Source organism: Balaenoptera borealis (assembly GCF_965194805.1).
Source record: "Balaenoptera borealis genome assembly, chromosome: 13".
NCBI classification, from domain to species: Eukaryota; Metazoa; Chordata; class Mammalia; order Artiodactyla; family Balaenopteridae; genus Balaenoptera; species Balaenoptera borealis.
This window is the reverse complement of record NC_138870.1, coordinates 59,249,055-59,269,482: the sequence shown is the minus strand read 5'-3', so window position 1 is coordinate 59,269,482 and position 20,428 is coordinate 59,249,055. Positions and strand designations below refer to the sequence as shown.

Sequence of the window (20,428 nt, the reverse complement as noted above, 5' to 3'; positions counted from 1 at the left end):
CTTTCCATCTCCGTCATTTCTGAGAACAAGCATATCCAATATCCTTCAATCAGGTCTTTATTAATCCATTCTCATTCCCCTCAAATTTACTCTCCCACATCAGCCAAGTAAATTTTTAAAATAAAAATTTAACAGTCATGGCCCTGCTGATTGAAATGCCTCAACAGCTTTCCAAATCAGTAATAAGGCTTATAAGGCCCTATGTAACCTCTCTGACCTTAACTGTCTCCACAGGTCCCCTGTCACCACTAAACTGCTGCCACACCTTCAGTTACTCAAACCCAAGTTCTCTTCCGCCTCCGGACCTTTGCATAGGCTGATACCTCTACGTAGAATGCTCCTTCTCCCATTCTTTGAAACTTTCATACTAAATCAGGACCCCTGGTTTGCAGTCATTGAAAATACTTTATCATACCTATAATAATACAATAATAAGAAATAACTTTTATTGACCACTTACTATAATGTCAGGCAATATACTCCAAATGTTTCAAAATGTATTTATATAATCTTCATAATTTACTTAGTAATAACTATATAAACATGTATGTAATCCTCATGTATTTACTTATTTAGTCTTCATTTTTAGATGAGAAAACTAAGAACTGGAGAAGTTGGGTAACTTGCCCAAGGTCACATATCTGATGTGCCCAAGATTCCATATCTGATAAGTGACAGAGACGGGATATGATCCCAGACAATCTGCTAGAGTCCCCCCTTTTAACCACGATAGTACACTGACTCTCAGACATACAACTAATAGTTTAATGTTTGTATTCTCCCCAAACTGTAAGCTTCATGACAGGAGAAGCAGTAAAGGGCAAAAAGGGGTGGGGGGCTTACTTTGCAGTAAACAATGGTAAGTAGAGGGTGCCACATCAAATATTTGTGCATGTCAAAAAAAGATCTCTTTAGCAGAAGAATGAGAATGAACTGACTAGAGGTATGTGAAACAAACGTTAGTCTCTACCAGACTGATCATATTTATCTTAGAGAAAGCAACAATAATTTTAGAATAAAATTATGCTTAAAAGAAAGAACACCACTACACCAATTAAAAAGTAATTACTATTTCCATATTCTAAATTAACTAATATTTTTACTTTCAAAATATAGTGAACATAATTTAATTGTTCAAGGAATTAGAATGGTTATTACAAACCTCTAAATTTTTATTATAAGCTACTGAAATAGACACTGTAGCATTAAACGAGTAGAATATGTTTACCAATTGGGTTAAAACAAGACCAAATCCCTAATGGCAACTTTTTCTTGTGATTCTATTTCTAAAGTAGCCAGGAGTTTTACTGTTAACATGCTGATACATGTGTCCCATGATAAAATCAACTCTTTCACAACACTGAGGTACGAAGACTTTTCTATAGCCAGCAACTTTTCATCTTTATTTTTTATTTTTTTTTAATTTAATTTTATTTATTTATTTATTTATGGCTGTGTTGGGTCTTCGTTTCTGTGCGAGGGCTTTCTCTAGTTGTGGCAAGTGGGGGCCACTCTTCATCGCGGTGCGCGGGCCTCTCACTATCGCAAGCTCTCCTGTTGCGGAGCACAGGCTGCAGACGCGCAGGCTCAGTAGTTGTGGCTCACGGGCCCAGTCGCTCCGCGGCATGTGGGATCCTCCCAGACCAGGGCTCGAACCCGTGTCCCCTGCATTGGCAGGCAGACTCTCAACCACTGCGCCACCAGGGAAGCCCAACTTTTCATCTTTAGCAACAGAGTATGCATCCACCTTGTATTATAAAGGGTAAAGAGAGCCAAATGTAGGTGGGAGTTGGGGGTGACAGGACTGCTCTTTTACTCCTTTTTCCCTAATGGAGATTTTACTACTTCACTCTGATTGCTGAATACAAAATTTGACTTCTTACTTTTCCCTCCCAATTTCATATTCACTATCAGCAAACACTTCACACACATACATATACACACAAGTTCTCTGTTGTTTATAAAGCAGGCAGAAAATTAATAAAAACCACAGTCAATTGCCATTAACATTTATCTGCCTTTATCAAGATGTAGTCAATCAAAATTGAAACCAATCATGAGAAGCCATAATACCTGAAGATAATCTGGTTATCTTTATTACTGGCTTTTAGAGGGAAAAGCTGATAGGTCAAATCCACTGAGACACTGCCCAAATTCTATGGAACTAGAATACTGTACACCTATATCAAATATGATATACTACCACCTAGAAATATTAATAACCCAAGGAACTTTTGTTTTAGTGGTATTTTTTGGTAATAGGATTCTGAGCTACCAATCCTACTTCACAACTGTTATAAATAATCCTAATTTTATTTCATCTGGAAAAGACTAAAAAAAAAAAAAGAAAAGAAAAGAAAAGAAATGGGATTAAATAAAGGAGAGAAAGGCACTTACATTAGAAAAAAAATCTAGCTCCTCAAAGAACAAAGAATTTAATATCTGGAAGTCTTTAGGAAAAGAACAAATGATCTTTCCTCCTATTAAAAAACATACTACTCTTGAAGTCCTACTAGTTCTAGAATACTATGTAGTGATATCTATAATATAAATAAATGTATAATGAATAGTTTATTAATCTACTTAGGATGGATCTAAAAAAAGTGAAGATTTAGATAAATTTTAAATTGATAATTTCTAAATTCATCAACTTAAATTGATAGGGAAATAAAAGCAATTCATTTCATAGTTTTAGTAAATGCAGACTGCCTGATAAATGAGCAATAAAAGCCTTAATGAATACTGAAAAAGGAGTTAATAGGTAGATGCAAAGGAAACTTTGACTGGAAATGTGATTCAGCAGAAAACTAGGGGCTTATAGGAACATACCAACAATCATTATTTTGGAGAGTAGTTAAATATTTTGGCACAGAGTTCTTTACAGGGGTTACAGGAATACTTCGTAAGAGATATCATCCCCCGCAAAACAGGGTAGCTCACATTTGATGAAAAGATAGAGAGGGCATGCCAGGAGAGCGATGAAAACACATCATTCTTCCTAATCCAAAAACTGTTTACTGAAATTTGGTACCTGAAGCTGCTTTACTGAGATGACATTCCCAAAACCATGTACACCATATCTTAGGGTGTGCCCCCACCAAATCTACAAACTCTCTAAAGAGTATTACCAAAAGGTCTATCAGCGCTCCTGATCAGTCTGACTTTGATCTAGGGAGAATATGTTGTGCATGCTTCAACTTGAAGAAACAGATTTTGTGGTTTTTCAAATTCTTAAAGTTGCCTGTATCAATATGCCTCATACAGATTCAAACTTATAACCACCAACATACAAGCTTTAAAAGACACGTGCATCATCCTAAAATCAAAACACTAATAACTCAAAAAGTGCTAACCATAAAAAAAGCACACAATCATATATTAACTAAAGAACCAACTATAAATGGTATGCCTTATGAGCAATAAGTTAGATTTGAGAACTCACACAATAGGGCCTAAAATTAAAATAAGCAATATTTTATCCTTAAATATTAAGATATAAATTTATAAATTACAAGTGGAAGAACATATAACAGTAGAAGGCCCATAAGTTTAGAATATAAAACAAATCCTCTAAGTATGAAGGGAATGTTTTTAATGAGGGTGACTATCTTACGCCAGTGTCAGAGGTGGGGGTGGGGAGCGCTCGCTAATGCAGAGGAGAGAGGGTGGGAATCCACAAGAAACTGATGGATGGTCTGCTTTGCTGGGGGATATGGATTTCTACAAGCCTTCCAATAAATTTAAGAAACGCTCAAACTTAGAGGAAAGGAGAGAGAAACTGCTGAGGATTCTGTATTTTGAGGCCCTGCTTTGAGACTTGAAATGCCAAATATGTGGTGCCCCAATCTCTTTAATCCTGACATACTTTCTCTGAAGAAATGTTAGCCATCACAGGCTATATTCTATTTTTCCTGGGTATAATTTTGAATGTCTTGTTATGTGCAAAAGAATCTAGAAATAACGTGAATAAGAATTATATGGGATAGATCTGGGAGAACTAAAGAAACAATTTTTGAAGCCCTTCTGAGAAGTAAGAACCTAAAATGATAGTATTTATTTGTGAGCAAAGTAGTGCAGACCCAGGGCTACACTGCTAAAGAACTATTTCTAAAAATTCTGCATTAAGAAAAAAAAATCTGTATTGTTAGATCATGATTTTGGATACAAGGAACACAAGCAGACAATGACAGGAGTGTTAGCATTTTACACACACACACACACACACACAATTTGGTGAGCTTGTTCACTCAACAAATGTTTGCTGAACTTTGTCCCAGATATTGTGCCTTCACTGCTTCTATACTTATTTTTGTTAGCCTCAAATCTAGAGATGGGTAGAAATGTTCCAGTCTTCCTGTCTAGATTTCAAGGAAAAAGATGTTTGAAGTTTCTATTCCTTCAAATTTAAAAAATATAGCTACTTGCCTGAAACTTCGGGAAACGGAAGAACAGCATGTCTAAAGCTAGTGGAAGGAAACTAAAATATGCCTCCTTCTGATACCAAGTTAAACGTAGCAAAATTTTTAGTCTATGGATTTATGCTTTCCCTGACTTTTTCTCTTAGCTTCTTTTCTGAAAATGAGTTTTCTGGTCCTGCTATACTCCGTGGAGAATATGAAGTTTAAAAAAATCTAACAAACGTCCTTTGTATTACAACATTAATGGTTTATTCAGTTTAAGGTTTTCCCTCTTTCACATCTAACTAATAAGAAATGAAATTATTTCTTAGAACACTAGGACTTTAATAATTTATGAGATAATTTTATGAAGAAAATAATTTATAAGAAACACTATATTTTTAAACTAACAAAATGACTCACTGACAAAATGGCCCAACATCCACCCTTAAAATACTGATGACAGCACCATTTTTCCCCCAGGCTTTCCCACCACCTACTTACCTGTGCAACTTCTTTCAACATTGGCTACTCTGGGGATTGGAAAGCTCAGGGCTGGAGGCTGAAGTGAAGAAGGAAAGGTTGGAGGGTGAGCCATGGCACCAGCCCCGCACTAGGAGCGCCCCTGAGATACTACAGCAGGGTTGACACCATAGCTCTGAAGTTCAAACTCCAGCAAACGATAAGAAAGGAGTCCAACCAGAACATGATAAACGATGGGATTCTTCCGCTCTTTGAAAAATAAGGAAATCATGCTATAAAGATCTGAATGTCCGGTTTCAACATTATGACTCCCTGTTCACCTCTTCATCATTCCCCAACCCCAGATTCACCTCAGACTGATTCAAAGTGCTAATCAAAACAAAGAGGGTGGGGGGTGAAGTGCACAAGTAGAGCTTTCTATAAACTTGCACACAGAAAATGAGGATAGGGTTCACCTGGCCATCATAAAAACATCCAAGACAATATGTTAAAATACTCTGCCTATCTGCCCCTTGAATACTTTCTTGCTCTCCTAAGCACTCAATATTAAATCTAAGGCTCTCATACACATTAACATTAATACCATCAGCCAGCAATATGACAGCTGGACTATTTGGATGTATTGATATTTAAATTCCTAAAAGTGGGCCAATGAGCTTTTCAAAACCCAGGGATAACTTTCGGTATAAGGATATTCCTTGGGGGAATTTCCTGGCAAGTCCAGTGGTTAGGACTCTGCACTTCTGCTGGGGGCCGGGGTTTGATCCCTGGTCAGGGAACTAAGATCTTGCAAGCCGTGCAGCATGGTCAAAAAAAAAAAAAAAGTATATTCTTTGGGAGGAAACTAATTTCTTAAAAGTGTTCCACTCTGATAAAAGCAAATAAGGACCCCCTCAACTAAAATAACTTTAATCAAACTAGATGATAAAAAAATTAGACTTTTAAAGAAATAAATCTAAATACAGGACTTAAACAAACTGCGACTTCTATGAGAATGTGAATCCTCATTTTATAATATAAAAAGTAAATTACTGATTCAGAGGAAACTAGACTCTGATTATTATGACTACTAAAGCTAATAAAAATAGATGCTCATTTAAGTTATTTAAAGATAACATCTACTCAATAACATAAATATTATTGGAGGTGGCAAATGTTTTAAAACAGTAAATTAAATATAGTGAAGTATCAGAATCCTAAATTATGTTATATGAAGCAATTAAAAATAAAAAGTACTCCTTTAGCAAGGGAACACAGGACTTTTAAAATACTTCTAAACATCTTGCCATATAAATTAATGCAGTAAACATTACTCAGTAAGCATCTACAATGTAATGTGCTAAATATAGTTACATTTATACCCTTATGTATTTTATCCATTTGATGCTCAGAATAAAGAACATCAGAAATCAAAGGGAGTAAAGAAGAAAACGCATTTACAATGCTCCTGCACCATTACTCTGGCCTCCAGGCCTTAGTGAACTTACCCTTCATTACCTCTAATCTCCTACAATTTCCCCCTTCTCTTATTGTGTTCCTGCCCCACTGCCCTGCTCCCCTTGCTATTCCTCAAACACAAAAGGCATACTCCTGTCTTCAGACCTTTGTACTTCTTGTACCCTTCAAGAATGCTTTCTTTTTAGGTATCTACATGGCTTCACCTCACCATACTTCATATATTGAGCTATCCTAGTGAGGACTTCACTGTTTATTCTATTTAAAAGTACACTATCCTTTTCCCCAACCCCTTAGACACTCTCTATCCCCTTTCCTGTTTTAATTTTTCCTCCATAGCATGTATCAAAATATAATACACAATGCATTTTATTTATTTTGTTTAATGTCTTCCTATACTCTAAAACATCAGCTCCACGAGAACAGAATTTGTTTATTTATTTCGTCTCTTTGTTCACTTCTGTCTCCACAGAATCTGGAACAGTGCCTGGCACTGAGTAGGCCCTTAACATGAACGTGTCCTCCTTTTAGTCCACACATGCTGTTACTTGAGTGTTATTTGACAGTAACCCATCACTGCAGTGCTTACAGCACATGTGAAAATTTTATGAGCAAAACAATTATTTTAAAAAGTAATGGAATTATGTCAAAAATTAATGTTAATTTTTGTATTTCTGAAACATATGAATAAAATTGTTTTATGCCTTTTTCCACTGAAATTGACAACCACTTCCAAAATACCTAATAGACTAACAGACACCTTCAGTGGTTAGAATGCCATGCCATGAGAAGTACCAAATAAGGATTTGGAGATGAAAAAATTTTTTTTCTATTTCCCAAACTTTTTCTCAAGTTAGATTACCTTTTTAAAAAAAGCTGTTTCACGAGTATTTCAGACTTAACAGTTTAATATGATGAGACAACACACGTCTCTTTTCTAGCAAAAAATCCCACTAGAAGAATTATACTACTTAGAGCCACTGGGTTGCACTGTAGTCCATGGGAATATGTACTCCTTGAGAACAGTGTACTGCTAGAGCAGCCTAACACAGTGGGCCTGGTACAAATAAGCACTAATATGTGTTGAGAGTTTATCAAATGATAGGTATTACTCAAAGCACTTTAAATATATTACCTCACTTAATCATAACAAAACCCCTATAAGATGTACTTTTACCTCAAATTGAGGCACAGAAGGGTAGGGCCTATGGACTCTCTTTAGATTGAAAATATTTCTCTATCACAGTTATCATGAAGAATACCCAGTCCCTGCAACCCCAGTAAGATACTAAAGATTTAATCTCCACAAAAACCCAAGTGGATAGACTCCAAATTTTAGAAGTTAGCCAAAGCGTAGGTGAGGGTGGGGCATGGGCTTGAAAATTGAGAGATGAAGACCTACACTCTGAACTGTGGGATCCTCAGCTTTCTTTCCTTAACCTGCTTACAGAACACGATCAGTCAGACTTAAGAACCATCCCTCTACCCCACCTTTCCACCTGTGGAAAAACTGAATTGCTCCAGAGAAACAAATGTCACACACTATCAAAATAAGGTTCTCCCCAATAAAAAGGTTAACTCAACTACATGTTAACACAATGTCCACAAACACTGTTACCACTTCTTAAAAACTTATTTGGAAATAATTTTAGATTCACAGAAGAGCTGCAAAAATAGGACAGAGTTCCCATATGCCCCATCTTCCCCTAGTGGTAACATCTTATTAGTACAAATATCAAAACCAAGAAATTAGCTATTATCTAACAACTTCACATGGATTTCACCAGTTTTCCACTAATGTTCCTTTTTCTGTTCTGTTCTGATCTTGGTTAAAATGGTCTATCTGCCCATTTTCTCCATTGTAAATTACTATTTTCCTCTTTAAAACAATAAATGTTCTGAAAGAAGTACTTTGAGAGCATGCAAATACCTGTTTGTCCTTAAATTTTTGCTCACTAATTATGACATTCATCCATGGATAGTGCCTACAGCACCTATTACTGTGATGGTCTAATGATGATTTTCTATCTTCCTCATTTCTTCTACACTATATTTGTGCATCAAAATGTTTCTACAAGTAGACAAATCATCTTTTAAAGATCTCACTCTCAAATATGAATAAGTGTCAAAGACTTTACCTAACTGACCCAAAGTGATATAGGCAGAAAGTGAAGAATAACATCTCAAAACCAGAGTCCTTCACTCTATAACCATCATATTCTTTGTTTTATTACACTGCTTTCATCCCAGTAGAAAAGAACAGGTTTAAAATTTCATATGCCCCAAGCAGTCTCTCTCGGTACTTCTGGCCCTAAATAAGAAAGACCTTTACTTTTCTTTTTCCTAGAAACAATATCTTCCTATTTTCATTAGTACATGTAGTACAATGTCTTTAATTTACTGGGTTGGGTTAAACAATGAAGTGATGATTTAATATTCCATGTGACAGAACACAAATTTTTGAAGTAAGGAATACAAATTAGTAAAATTATTACCTCAGCTGATAAGACAAATGGCCAATGTATGTATGGCTCTATTAGATTCTAGGGAATCTTAAGGGAGGGAATGCAAGGGAAATTGTTCAACTTTTTGCTTCAGGTAAAACAGAATCACAGCTATAGATGACTCCATATATGAATTGGAAGTTATTTACTGACTTGTACTGTTCGATGTTTCTTTCCAAATGACCTTAAGTGGTGAGAACAGGTCTGATATTTCTTTGTATTGCATACCACATACTGCCTTACACAATAGAAAGTATTCGAGTCTTGACTGAACACTGACACAGAAGCTTATTCTCTCTCTCAGGAATGATTTTTCATCTATCTTCTCAACCAAAATATAATTTTTTTAAAATGAAATCTTAGGACTTCTACTTCCAACCTAGATGGAGGAGTGGGAATCCTCTTGCTCCCGTGTCACCTGAAACAACTTTAAAAATGGATAAAATATATTAAACAATGGTTTTCAGACATAGGACATCAGGCAGTACAAGATAATAACCCTTGAGAGAAGAGAAAGAACTGATGTGAGCCCTACAACTGCCCATGCTTACTGAATGGAGGAGTTTCCAGGTGCAGGTTGCAATACAAGGAGAGGGAGTCCTGGTGAAGGCCAGCAATCTCTGTGAATTGAGGAAGTGTGGCTGAGAGTCTGAGTAGGCTAAGGTATCTAGAGTGAGAAGGCTAGAGCAACAAATAAGAGAGAGCTGTAAAGAGAAAGTGTTCTAGAGGTCTGGAAAGGGTTCCTGAGTCTTCAGCTAAGTACTGATCAGCATATGCATGTGAGGAACTGACCAGAGGCTGGGAAAAGAGAGAGCAAAAACAATCTCTAGGGCTCACACAACTGTGCCCTAAGCCAGAGTAGAAAAATATTATAATTCACAGGGCGTCAGATATAGTACTCAGAAGAGTACAGCCTCAGTAGTTGGGAAAAATTAGCCCTAGACTAAAGGCTACTGTGGTTCTTTGTAACAAAACTTTTTAACAAAACAGTTAAAAAGGGGGGTGGGGTGGGGTGGGGAAATGTCTCAAAGGGCTCCAACAGCTTCTAAGTAACTGTGCCCCTAAGAAAGCTCAAGAATATTTACAAAAGTACGAAAAAATGTATAGCACTGAACAGGTAAAAATTCCAAGAACTGGTACCCAAGCAAAAGTTTCCAGGCATGCAAAGAAGCAATAAAATAAAATACATAATGGGAAACCAACAATAGAAACAGACCCAGAAATGACACAGATGATAGAATTAATAGATAATAACATTATAAAACTGTTATTATAACTACTTTTTGCATGTAAAGGGAAGAATAACTGGCATGATGAAGAAAAGACTGGTGAACTTAAAAACACAGCTATAAAAAACTACCCTAAATACACGGAGAGAAAAAAGATTTTAAAAACTGAACAGGGCAACAGTAAGTTGGGACAACTTCAAGTGATCTAATATATTTGTAATTGGAGTCCCCAAAGGAGAATGGGAATAGAGTAAATATTTACAGAAATAACAGATTAAAAATTCCAACTGACTCACTTTGCTGTATACCTGAAACTAACACAACACTGTAAATCAACTATATGCCAATAAAAATTATAAAAAAATAAAATAAAATGAATTCCAAATTTGATTTAAAAAAATACTTATAAATACACAAATTTAAGAGGTTCAATAAATCTCAAGCATAACAGACACGAAAAAAACTATACCAAGATACATCATAATTAAAATGTGTAAAATCAATGACCAAAAAATGTTAATAGCAGCCAGAGAGAAAAAGTTACATTATGTAAAGAGGACAAAGATAGAAAGACAGAAGACTTTTTGTTGGAAATGGTCTAAGTCAGAAAACAGAGCAAAATACTCAAAGCACTAAAAAATCTGTCAACTATGATTTCCATATCCAGCAGAAAATTTATCAAAAATAAAAGTGAAATAAAGACTCTTTCAGACATCCAAAATCTAAAAGAATTCATCACAATCAGAAATGTATTACAAAAACGTTTTTTTGGTCGAAGTCTATCTCGATGGGGCTTTTTCTGTAGACCCACGTTGCTGGAAACTCCTCACAGAATAATACATGGTTTGCTTTACTGATTTCTAGGAAAGAACTATAAGACAGAGATGCCACTAAAAGTGTGAAAGATCTAATGGTCATATTTTTTCATCTTAGGTATTGGAATATCCCAAAGACCTGTCCTATTCTAGGATGTGATAGTTTAGGGTGAATATGACTTGAACTTATGTTTAGAGGGCGTGTGAAATTGAGAACCAGGTAGATTCACCTACTCCAACCCTAAAAGTGGCCCTAAAGTAAACTGCTTGAAGAAACTAGATCCTAAAGACTATAGGTGGGGAATTTTTGAAGTATGTCATCAGTATGTCCATATTCAAGCAGAGATAAAAGAAGCTCAACTAAAAGAACTGTGGACTGGGACTTCCCTGGCGGTCCAGCGGTTAAGACTCCATGCTTCCACTGCGGGGGGCGCAGGTTTGATCCCTGGCTGGGGAACTGGGATCCCACGTGCCACGCAGCACGGCCAAAAAAAAAAAAAAGAACTGTGGATTGACATGACAACTGTGGGTTAGGTAAACTTTCTTTTTAAAGGGGCTATCTTGAAGATCATGACTCAAACTTTCAAGGAACTAAGGTAAGGTGACAGGCAGTGGAAGGAATCACAAAATGCCAAATTCTTAAATAAAAATTTAATGACCTTAATGTTGTCTATGTTACACATAACTTAAAAAGCTTTTTAAAAAATTTAAAGTCCTTCAAGTAGAAGGAAAATGATACTATAAAGAAAGAAGGGAAGGAAGGGAAAAAAAAACAACCTCCTGGATTGGTAGTGTCTTAGGCACTAGCAGAAACAAACACAAATCCCCTTGGGAAAAATGTCTTTCCATCTAGTCCTCAAAGAAGTCACACAGATTTCTAAGAAACATAAAATGGTAACTTACACACCTACAAGAAATCAAGGTATCATAAGTGAGAACCAGAAGAAACAAAAGACATGAGAATGATCTGTGGCAACTTTCAGCTGCTGGATTTATCACATATTAAACATAAGCATGTATAAAATGATTAAATAAATAAAACAAGATATATTAGAGCCAAAATCTAAACAAAAAAATAATGTAAAAATGCGAAAAATAATGATAAATATGTGGGTATAGAAGATATAGATAAGATTAACGAACTTGATCTAATGGAAACAGAGCAATACACCTGCCAACTGGTCAATATGCATTTTGTTCAAGTACGTAAACAAATAATTGATATCATACTGACCACATTCTCTAGCTACAGCGGAATATGTGAGAAATCAGCAATACAAAGATAATTAGAAAAGCCTCATAAGTTTGGAAAATTAAAAACACTTAAAAGAACAGTAAAACAAACTCTAAGGAACAAAAGGAAATATCAATAACTTAAAGAGTATAAATTGATGAATATAAAACAAAGAAATTTAAAGCAAGGGTGACAAATAAGATGAAAAGGCACACAGAAAACAATCTTACGGATGAAAAAAGGTGCTAAAAAGAAAAAATATTTAAGACGGTAGCATTATGAATAATTTCTTAATCCTGATAAAGAATATCTACAAAAAAAACCCAAAACCTGCATCAAACATCATATTTACTGGTGACAAAGTTTGTAAGTAACAAGAGAAAGATTCCTACTATTAACACTTCTACTCAACCTTGTATCAGAAATATGAGTGAGTTCTGAAAAAAAATGCAAGTTATAAAAATTATAAAGTATCAAAACTGGAATTTCCAGATGATATATTTATTTACATGAAAGAACCCACCCCACAAAGAACCTACAGATAAATTATAAGAATAAAAATTTAGGGACTTCCTTGGTGGTCCAGTGGTAAAGAATCCGCGTTCCAATGCAGGGGATGTGGGTTCGATCCCTGCTCGGGGAACTAAGATCCCACATGCCGTGAGGCAACTAAGCCCGAGCACAACTACTGAGCTCATGCTCCTCAACCAGAGAGCCTGCGAGCCACAAACTACAGAGCCCATGTACTCTGGACCCCGCACACCCTGGAGCCCACGCACCACAACTAGAGAGAAGCCCGTGCCCCCTGACAAAGAGCCCACACCAAAATGGAAGATCCCGCATACCTCAATGAAGACCCCGTGTGCCGCAACTAAGACCTGATGCAGCCAAAAAAACAGTAATCAAGTTTAAAAGTCAACTGTATGTCAATATAACAGTACATCTATAAAATATAATTTTAAAAATACAATTTACCAAAAAAAAGCAACAAAAAGTACTTATATATAACTCTGACTAAAGATTTATAATTCCATTATTAAAAAAAATACAACTTTATTGAGAGAAAATACAGAAGACCTCAGTGTATGAATTCAGGAAGAGGAAGAATAACATAAACGTATCATTTCTTCCCCAAATAAAAATGAAGTCAATAAAATTCCACTTGTAAACACAATGCCTTTTTTTTTCTTCAAATTCTAAATTTGTCACTGAACAAAAGGCCAAGAAAGTGAAGACAATAATAAAGACCAAGGTGGAGAGACAGACACGAAGATTTAACACAAAGCTATAGTAGTTAAGGAAGTGGGACACTGGTGCAGGCAGAGACAAACACATCAAAGTAATAAAACAGAGATATAGGAAACAGACCCACAAATATAAACAAACTGATTTATAACAGAGCACTGCTAATTAGGAGGAAGAAAGAAGAAAATCAATACATGATGCTAATATAATTGATTATCTTTATGCCAAGAAAAGGAATTTGGTCTCCTTAAACCATATACAAAAATCATTCTCAGAAGGATTTAAACATGAAAGACAAAATTAAAAATCTTTAAAAAGACATGAGAATACCTTATTTTACTTAATTTCAATAGGGAAATATGTCTCAAACAACCTCAATAAATTTGAAAAATTTAAAATTTGACATTATTAAATGTCAGGTCAATATGAACACTGTTGATGGGACTCAAAATTGGTATGGCTAAACATACCTAAACATATTCCTAGAAGACCTTTTGTGAATTTAATTTTTATAAAATTTGAGACTACAACATGGTTCAGAAAACTTCTCTAACTTCATAAAGCTTCCTCTTCTGTTGTTTTCATGCAGTCTCTAAAAGTACAATGGCAAGTTTTCTGAGGTCTTCTTGGCTCTGTTCCCCTCTCCCACTTTAATCTGCTCCTTCTCTTTCCTCTGTCTCTGTTGTCCCTATCCTGCTCAATTTTGATTCCACTCCCAGAAACTTCTTAACAGGGCCCTGGAAGGGAGCACTGGTGGGTCAGTCTTGAGAGTTCAGAGCTAGGCGGCTCAAGTCACTTTAGGCCTCACCACAGGTCCCTTACCCTGATCTAATAAAGTGGGCAAAACCTCCCCAATTTCAAATTGGCTAATCACACTTACCACTTTCAAAATGGCTCTTCACCACTTTGAGGTGCTTCTATGCTCAGGTCCAGACACCCCAATGCTTCTATGTTCTTATGCATAAAAACTGATAAATTTGGGTCTTTTGTTAGACTTTCACCTGCTTATATTTTGAGGTTCATGGAGATATTTCATCCCCAGTTTTTGTTACAGATGTTTTCATGGGTTTTGGTTTTCTATCTAGTTGTTCTATTTTTATATGGGAATTCAGAAAGACTAAAAAAACAAAAAACAAAAAACTAAGCTGTCACCATCAGTGCAATCATCCCAGAAGCTAAGTAAGGCCTGAGATTATATTTTAAAAGGTAACTATGCACCAGTGTTTTCTTAGGTCAGTCTCCCAAAGCAACAGAAATAAAAGCAAAAATAAACAAATGGAACCTAATCAAGCTTATAAGCTTTTGCACAGCAAAGGAAACCATAAACAAAATGAAAAGACAACCTAGGGACTGTGAGAAAATATTTGTAAATGATGCAACCAACAAGGGCTTAATTTCCAAAATATACAAACAGCTCATACAATTCAATAACAACAACAAAATCAAATCGAAAAATGGGCAGAAGACCTAAACGGACATTTCTCCAAAGAAGACATGCAGATGGCCAATACGCACATGAAAAGATACTCATCATTGCTGATTACTAGAGAAATGCAAATCAAAACTACAATGAGGTACTACCTCACACCAATCAGAATAGTCATCATTAAAAAGTCTACAAATAATAAATGCTGGAGAGGGTGTTGAGAAAAGGGAACACTCTCACACTGTGGTGGGAATATAAATTGGTGCAGCCACTATGGAAAACACTATGGAGGTTCCTCAAAAAACTAAAAGTAGAGTTGCCGTATCATCCAGGAATCCTACTCCTGGGCATACACCCTGACAAAATCGTACTTCAAGAAGATACATGCATCCCCATGTTCATAGTAGCACTATTTACAACAGCCAAGACATGGAAACAACTGTCCATCAACAGATAAACAGATAAAGAAGATGTGGTACATATATGCAATGGAATACTACTCAGCCATAAAAAAGACTGAAATAATGCCATTTGTAGCAACCTGGATGCAACTAGAGATCATCATACTAAGTCAGGCAGAAAGAGAAAGACAAATACCATATGATATCACTTAAATGTGGAATCTAAAATATGACACAAATGAACCTATCTATGAAAAAGAATCACAGGCGCAGAGAACAGACTGGTGGTTCCCAAAGGGGCAGGGGTTGGGAGAGCGATGGAGTGGGAGGTTGGGGTTAGTAGATGTAAGCTTTTATATATATCTACATATATATTGATATATAGGTATATATCCAATAGGATGGATAAACAACAAGGTCCTACTGTATAGCACAGAGAACAATATTCAATATCCTATGATAAACTATAACGGAAAAGAATATTTTTTAAAAAGTATATATATGTATAACTGAATCACTTTGCTGTACAGCAGTAATTAACACAACATTGTAAATCAACTATACTTCAATTAAAAAAACAGTAACTTTGCTTCTATATTTTCTGATTGATAGAAGTATCTACACTAATGTTTTAACTTTCTATTTAATGATGAACACATTCCATATTCATGATTGGGGCAAATTACTTAAATATAAAATGTATTTCTGAAAGAGAACACAATATTTCATGTGTAAAAGCCTAGAGCTAAGTTCCCAAAGGAGCACCACAGTGAACACAAAAGGATGCCCACCAGATATTTTAAATCTTCTCAGGAAACACGTCAGATATCAGATATCTGTCAGATATCAGATACCACCTGAACTACTAAGTGGTTTAGACCTAATTACTTAATTTAACAAAACTGTTAACATTTCTGTTGGCCCAGGGGCACTGTGAAAAAATTACTAAGATACTAAGGGTGCCATAGAACCATGTATCTTAGTGAAACTTGCTTTTTGGAAAACAAATGTCACCTCATTTAATGATTTCATAAGATGAGTAAAAAAGTATCAGAACATATAATGCATTCTAAGAAAGACCAACATTGTTAGCATCACGTAATAAGCCAACCAATGAGGAACTTGGGAATTCATTTAATTTGATGTTTTTGGTTGGCCAGAGGAAGAAGAAAAAGATGAGCCATGAATGACAAATAAATGTCAAAATTTATTTGAAACAAATATTTAGGTCATGGAGTCAAAATAACTTTTGTTGCCGATAATATGATAGTGACATGAGCAGAAGCATCACATTTAAAATGCAATTACAAAAGCGATCTCATTTTAGCAGGAATTGTATAACTTCAAGTGAAGACAACTTAACAGTCACGCAATTCGAGTTTTTTTATTCCCCTTCCTTCATCCTGTGGCTACAGCCATTTGTTTCCAAGAGTTTCAAGAGCAATGAACTGTGAACCAGTTCACTGATTTCAGGTACTTATTTTTGAACAAATTCCTTCCTCAGCTCACTCTTGCTCACCTTAACCCAGTGCCAAACAGCAAGGATGTCTAAAGCCTCGTCTTTCTGCTCTACGCACTAGATCTATTCTGACAACTCTTGAATTGCTAAGTACTCATTTTTAAAAAGTTCTTTTCCATTTTAAGTGTTCTTTATATTATGCATCTTTAACATATGTAATATATCAGATTCCAAGTGCTTTGATGCTGGTGTTGTTTTCAATCATACTAGAAGCTATCAAGAAAAGGTTATAAGCTACTATGTTACAACTATGACTCTAAGATACCATCAGTTGTAAAATACATCCTGATAGCAGAAAGATAAAAATTTTCAATAATGTGTTATCACTTATAATAAAAGAAATGGGGTACTTCATTGCTTGTTTACATTAAATTTTTACTGCAGTGCAAAAGAAAAAAATGTAATTTGTATACAGTATTGTACAATACTCTTGCACACTGAATGGAAGCACACCTACCAGATGAGTTTGTATGTGCGTCATTGATTGTTAAATAATTAGGTAACTTGTGTTTTAAATGCTTTACATTATGCAGAATTGTCAGATATCTGAAATGTCAGATAGGTGTTGAGTGTTTTAGCAATATCTGGGAAATTGTTTACGGTTTGGGGTGGGCTGGAAAGTCATTATTTTTTTTCCTATTCAAAATAACAGAATATAGGGTACCACTTTTCAAAAAATTGCCACATAATACATAAAGATGCACCTATATACTGAAATATATATGTAATAAAAATATAAAAACAAAAAGAATGAAACAAAATTCAAACAACTGAGTACTTCTAGGGAAGGAGGCAGTGGAAGGGTGGGACACGGAAATATCTCCATTAAGTACAATATGCAAGCTGTAGAAAAACGCGTATTTGTTAAAAACAAAGACAACAAATCACATTTGCACCTATATAATCACTAGAAAAGATACACACTAAACTGTTAAAAGTAAAATGGTGAAGGTAAACTTTCACATTCTATAGCTCTGTAATTTAAAAAACTAATAGAAAGGAAATAAAATAGTTAATGGCAGGGGGAGAGAGGAGGAAATAGCAATACATTCACTGCCATCATTCTCTGACAGGATACATTCCACAAAGTTAATGTGGTATTCTAGATAATGAGGTATTCTTAAGGAACATACAGACTAGGATGCATTAGATCTAGTTTATAAATAACATACATTGAACTAGCTAGCATATGATGTGATCAATGACCTCAAAGTAGCATTCTAAAAATCTTGGAGATATATATATATAAATGGCATTTCCCTCAGCACACTTTGCAGTTTCTTCCTGTCACCTCTTTCTTTGTTTTATTTAATTTTATTGAAACAACATGCATTTGAACACCTATTATGTAACTGAAACCATGCTAGGTACAGGCAGTACCAAAATAAATATGGCTCCAGTTTTCAAGACACTTGTAACATACAGTAGCACTGTCTAATACAACTCTGTGCAATAATGGAAAAGTTCTATATCTGCACTGTTCAATATGGTGGCCATTAACAGCATGTAACTATTGAGCATTTGAAATGTGGTCGATGTGACTGAGAAATTAAATTATTTTATTTTGTTTAAATGAATTTAAATACCACTTATGGCTAGTGCCTACGGTACTGGACAGCACATTGGACAGCACGGGGCTACAGCAAGACAAGGAAAAACAAACAAAACTACATTGTATCATGGTACACACTAAACTAGAAGTATGCACAAAAGCTACAAAAGCAAGGGGAAGGAATGCTGAAGCCCATCACAGAATGGCTTCTGAAAGTACTGATACCTAATTCTTGAATCATGGAAGAAAGGTGAGGCATTACATGAAGAGGAACCCAAACAAGTAAAGGCTTAAAGTGTAAAAGTGCATAGCATGGAGATTTAAAAGCAGTTTTATATTACTCAATGGAAAAACTAACTATAAGCAAAGAGAGGAGACAATGGAAATAAAAGTATGTGGGGTTAGAATGTGCAAAGATTATATGTAATGTTTAAGAGCTCGTCTGCATTATATAAGAGAGGGGAAGAAGGCACTGGTAAGTTAACCTGGTAATTAATATGGTTAGATTTGTGCATGCTCATAGTTGGAAGAAATTAGTGTAAATTAGAGAAAGAAAAGAAAATTCTAGCCAAAAACTGGAGTTACATTTCCTTGGAAGAAGCTTGACAATCTTTCTAAAAGAATAAACTAGAAACCATTTACATAATTAAATTATCTCATCTGAACTAATACACCAGTCTGTCTATGCAAATAAACTTCAACTACTCTAGTCATAACTCAAAAAACTTTTACTGGGCTTAAATTCGTAGTGAGAAATGAAACACACAAAGTAGATACCAATAGAAAAATCAATACTTCAACCAACACCCATTTAAAAGTCATTAGGTTTTAGCACAAAGCTGAGGGAATGCACCTTCCCAAATGAGTTCCTAAGTCTTTAATCAAGTCCACAACAAAAGGAGAACTGGGGAAATATTATCCTTTTTATTAAACTCTGGACTATTAGCTTATTATTATCAGAATGCTTAAATAACACTATAAGACATCAAGTACCCTCCAAATACAAAAGGCCTCAAAGATAAATTAATGAGTATAAACACGGCTACAAAGAAGTCCTACTTTATCCATGAAAAACAACAAATAAAATTCCTCCGAAATGGAATTGTTAAAAATCCAGACCATTTCATCTCAGCATATACACACTCTTAGTGCTACCAATATAAATATTAGTAATTTATCTACTATTCCTTTGAATTTCCCATATGCTCTTAATATACTCATCATAATTATCAGACAGGAAATTATATTTCTATACATGTATTTTTCAAAAGAGGCTTTTAAAAATAATTTTACAATGGCAATTTAAACAAGTGTTTCCAAGAATATTTCAACATGCATTAACTGTCACTAAGTAACAAGAAAAGAGAAAGGGGAAAATATTTTCAGGCAGAAAAACCCTAACCAAGAATGCATTTTCAGGTAAGCTAAAAAACCTGGATTATTTGTAAATAATGTGACTGAAACAGTGTGACTCTAAACCATTTTTTTAGAGTAGAATGAACAGGAATTAGGAAATCTCTTCATGTATAAAATATGATATCCTTTTATTCCTTTAAGTGTAAAATTTGGAATTCTTTATTAATATGATTCCATAAAGTAAATTAATCATACTGTGTGATCATACAAAAGTTCTATACTTACACTTTACAAACTGGATTATAAACACTGAAAAGCCACACAATCTAGAATCACGATATTCTTAAAATAATTTAGCAGAATCTACCAAAAGATACAACAACCCAAGTAGTGTAACCAATTAAAATCTTATGAGTCAAGGTAGTTGGAAGTGGTTGTGAGGCAGGAGGAGTTACAGCAAGTGTAAGTAATGAACAGAGGCCATGTTGATCAACTCTATAAAAACAATTCAGAACAGAAAAGGTTACAGGGAGAACTGATTCTGCATAGCCACAGCTTACTATGGCTCATTAAAATTATAAAAATCTGGCAAGAAACTTCAGACATAAAATTAGGTCAAATTCTAGAAAGGTTAAATATGACACTACTTTTCATTATGGACAGTGCCCAAACCAGAACCTAAGTCTTGTGTTCAAAGGCTCTTTGTTATCTCACCATGAAGACCCATTTACAATTTTCTCCAATGTTCACTGTTCCAATCTGAGGGAAGAAAAGACTAACTGGGCTAAAATAAATGATTAGAAGATAAATGG

At 35.1% G+C, this 20,428-nt stretch overlaps 1 protein-coding gene across 13 annotated transcripts in view; it reads right to left on the bottom strand.

Annotated features, from left to right (window-relative positions):
• The window catches only part of CNOT2 (CCR4-NOT transcription complex subunit 2), a 113,156-nt gene that overhangs the window by 50,134 nt on the left and 42,594 nt on the right, over positions 1 to 20,428 (bottom strand). The window contains exon 2 of one of the 13 annotated variants that reach the window (XM_082351658.1): positions 4,902 to 4,959. The exons of the other annotated variants lie outside the window; for them this stretch is intronic. Within the exon in view, the coding sequence (XP_082207784.1) occupies positions 4,902 to 4,922 (21 nt within the window). The 5' untranslated portion in view covers positions 4,923 to 4,959. The remainder of the gene's footprint in view (positions 1 to 4,901; positions 4,960 to 20,428) is intronic. 13 annotated transcript variants of the gene reach the window in all.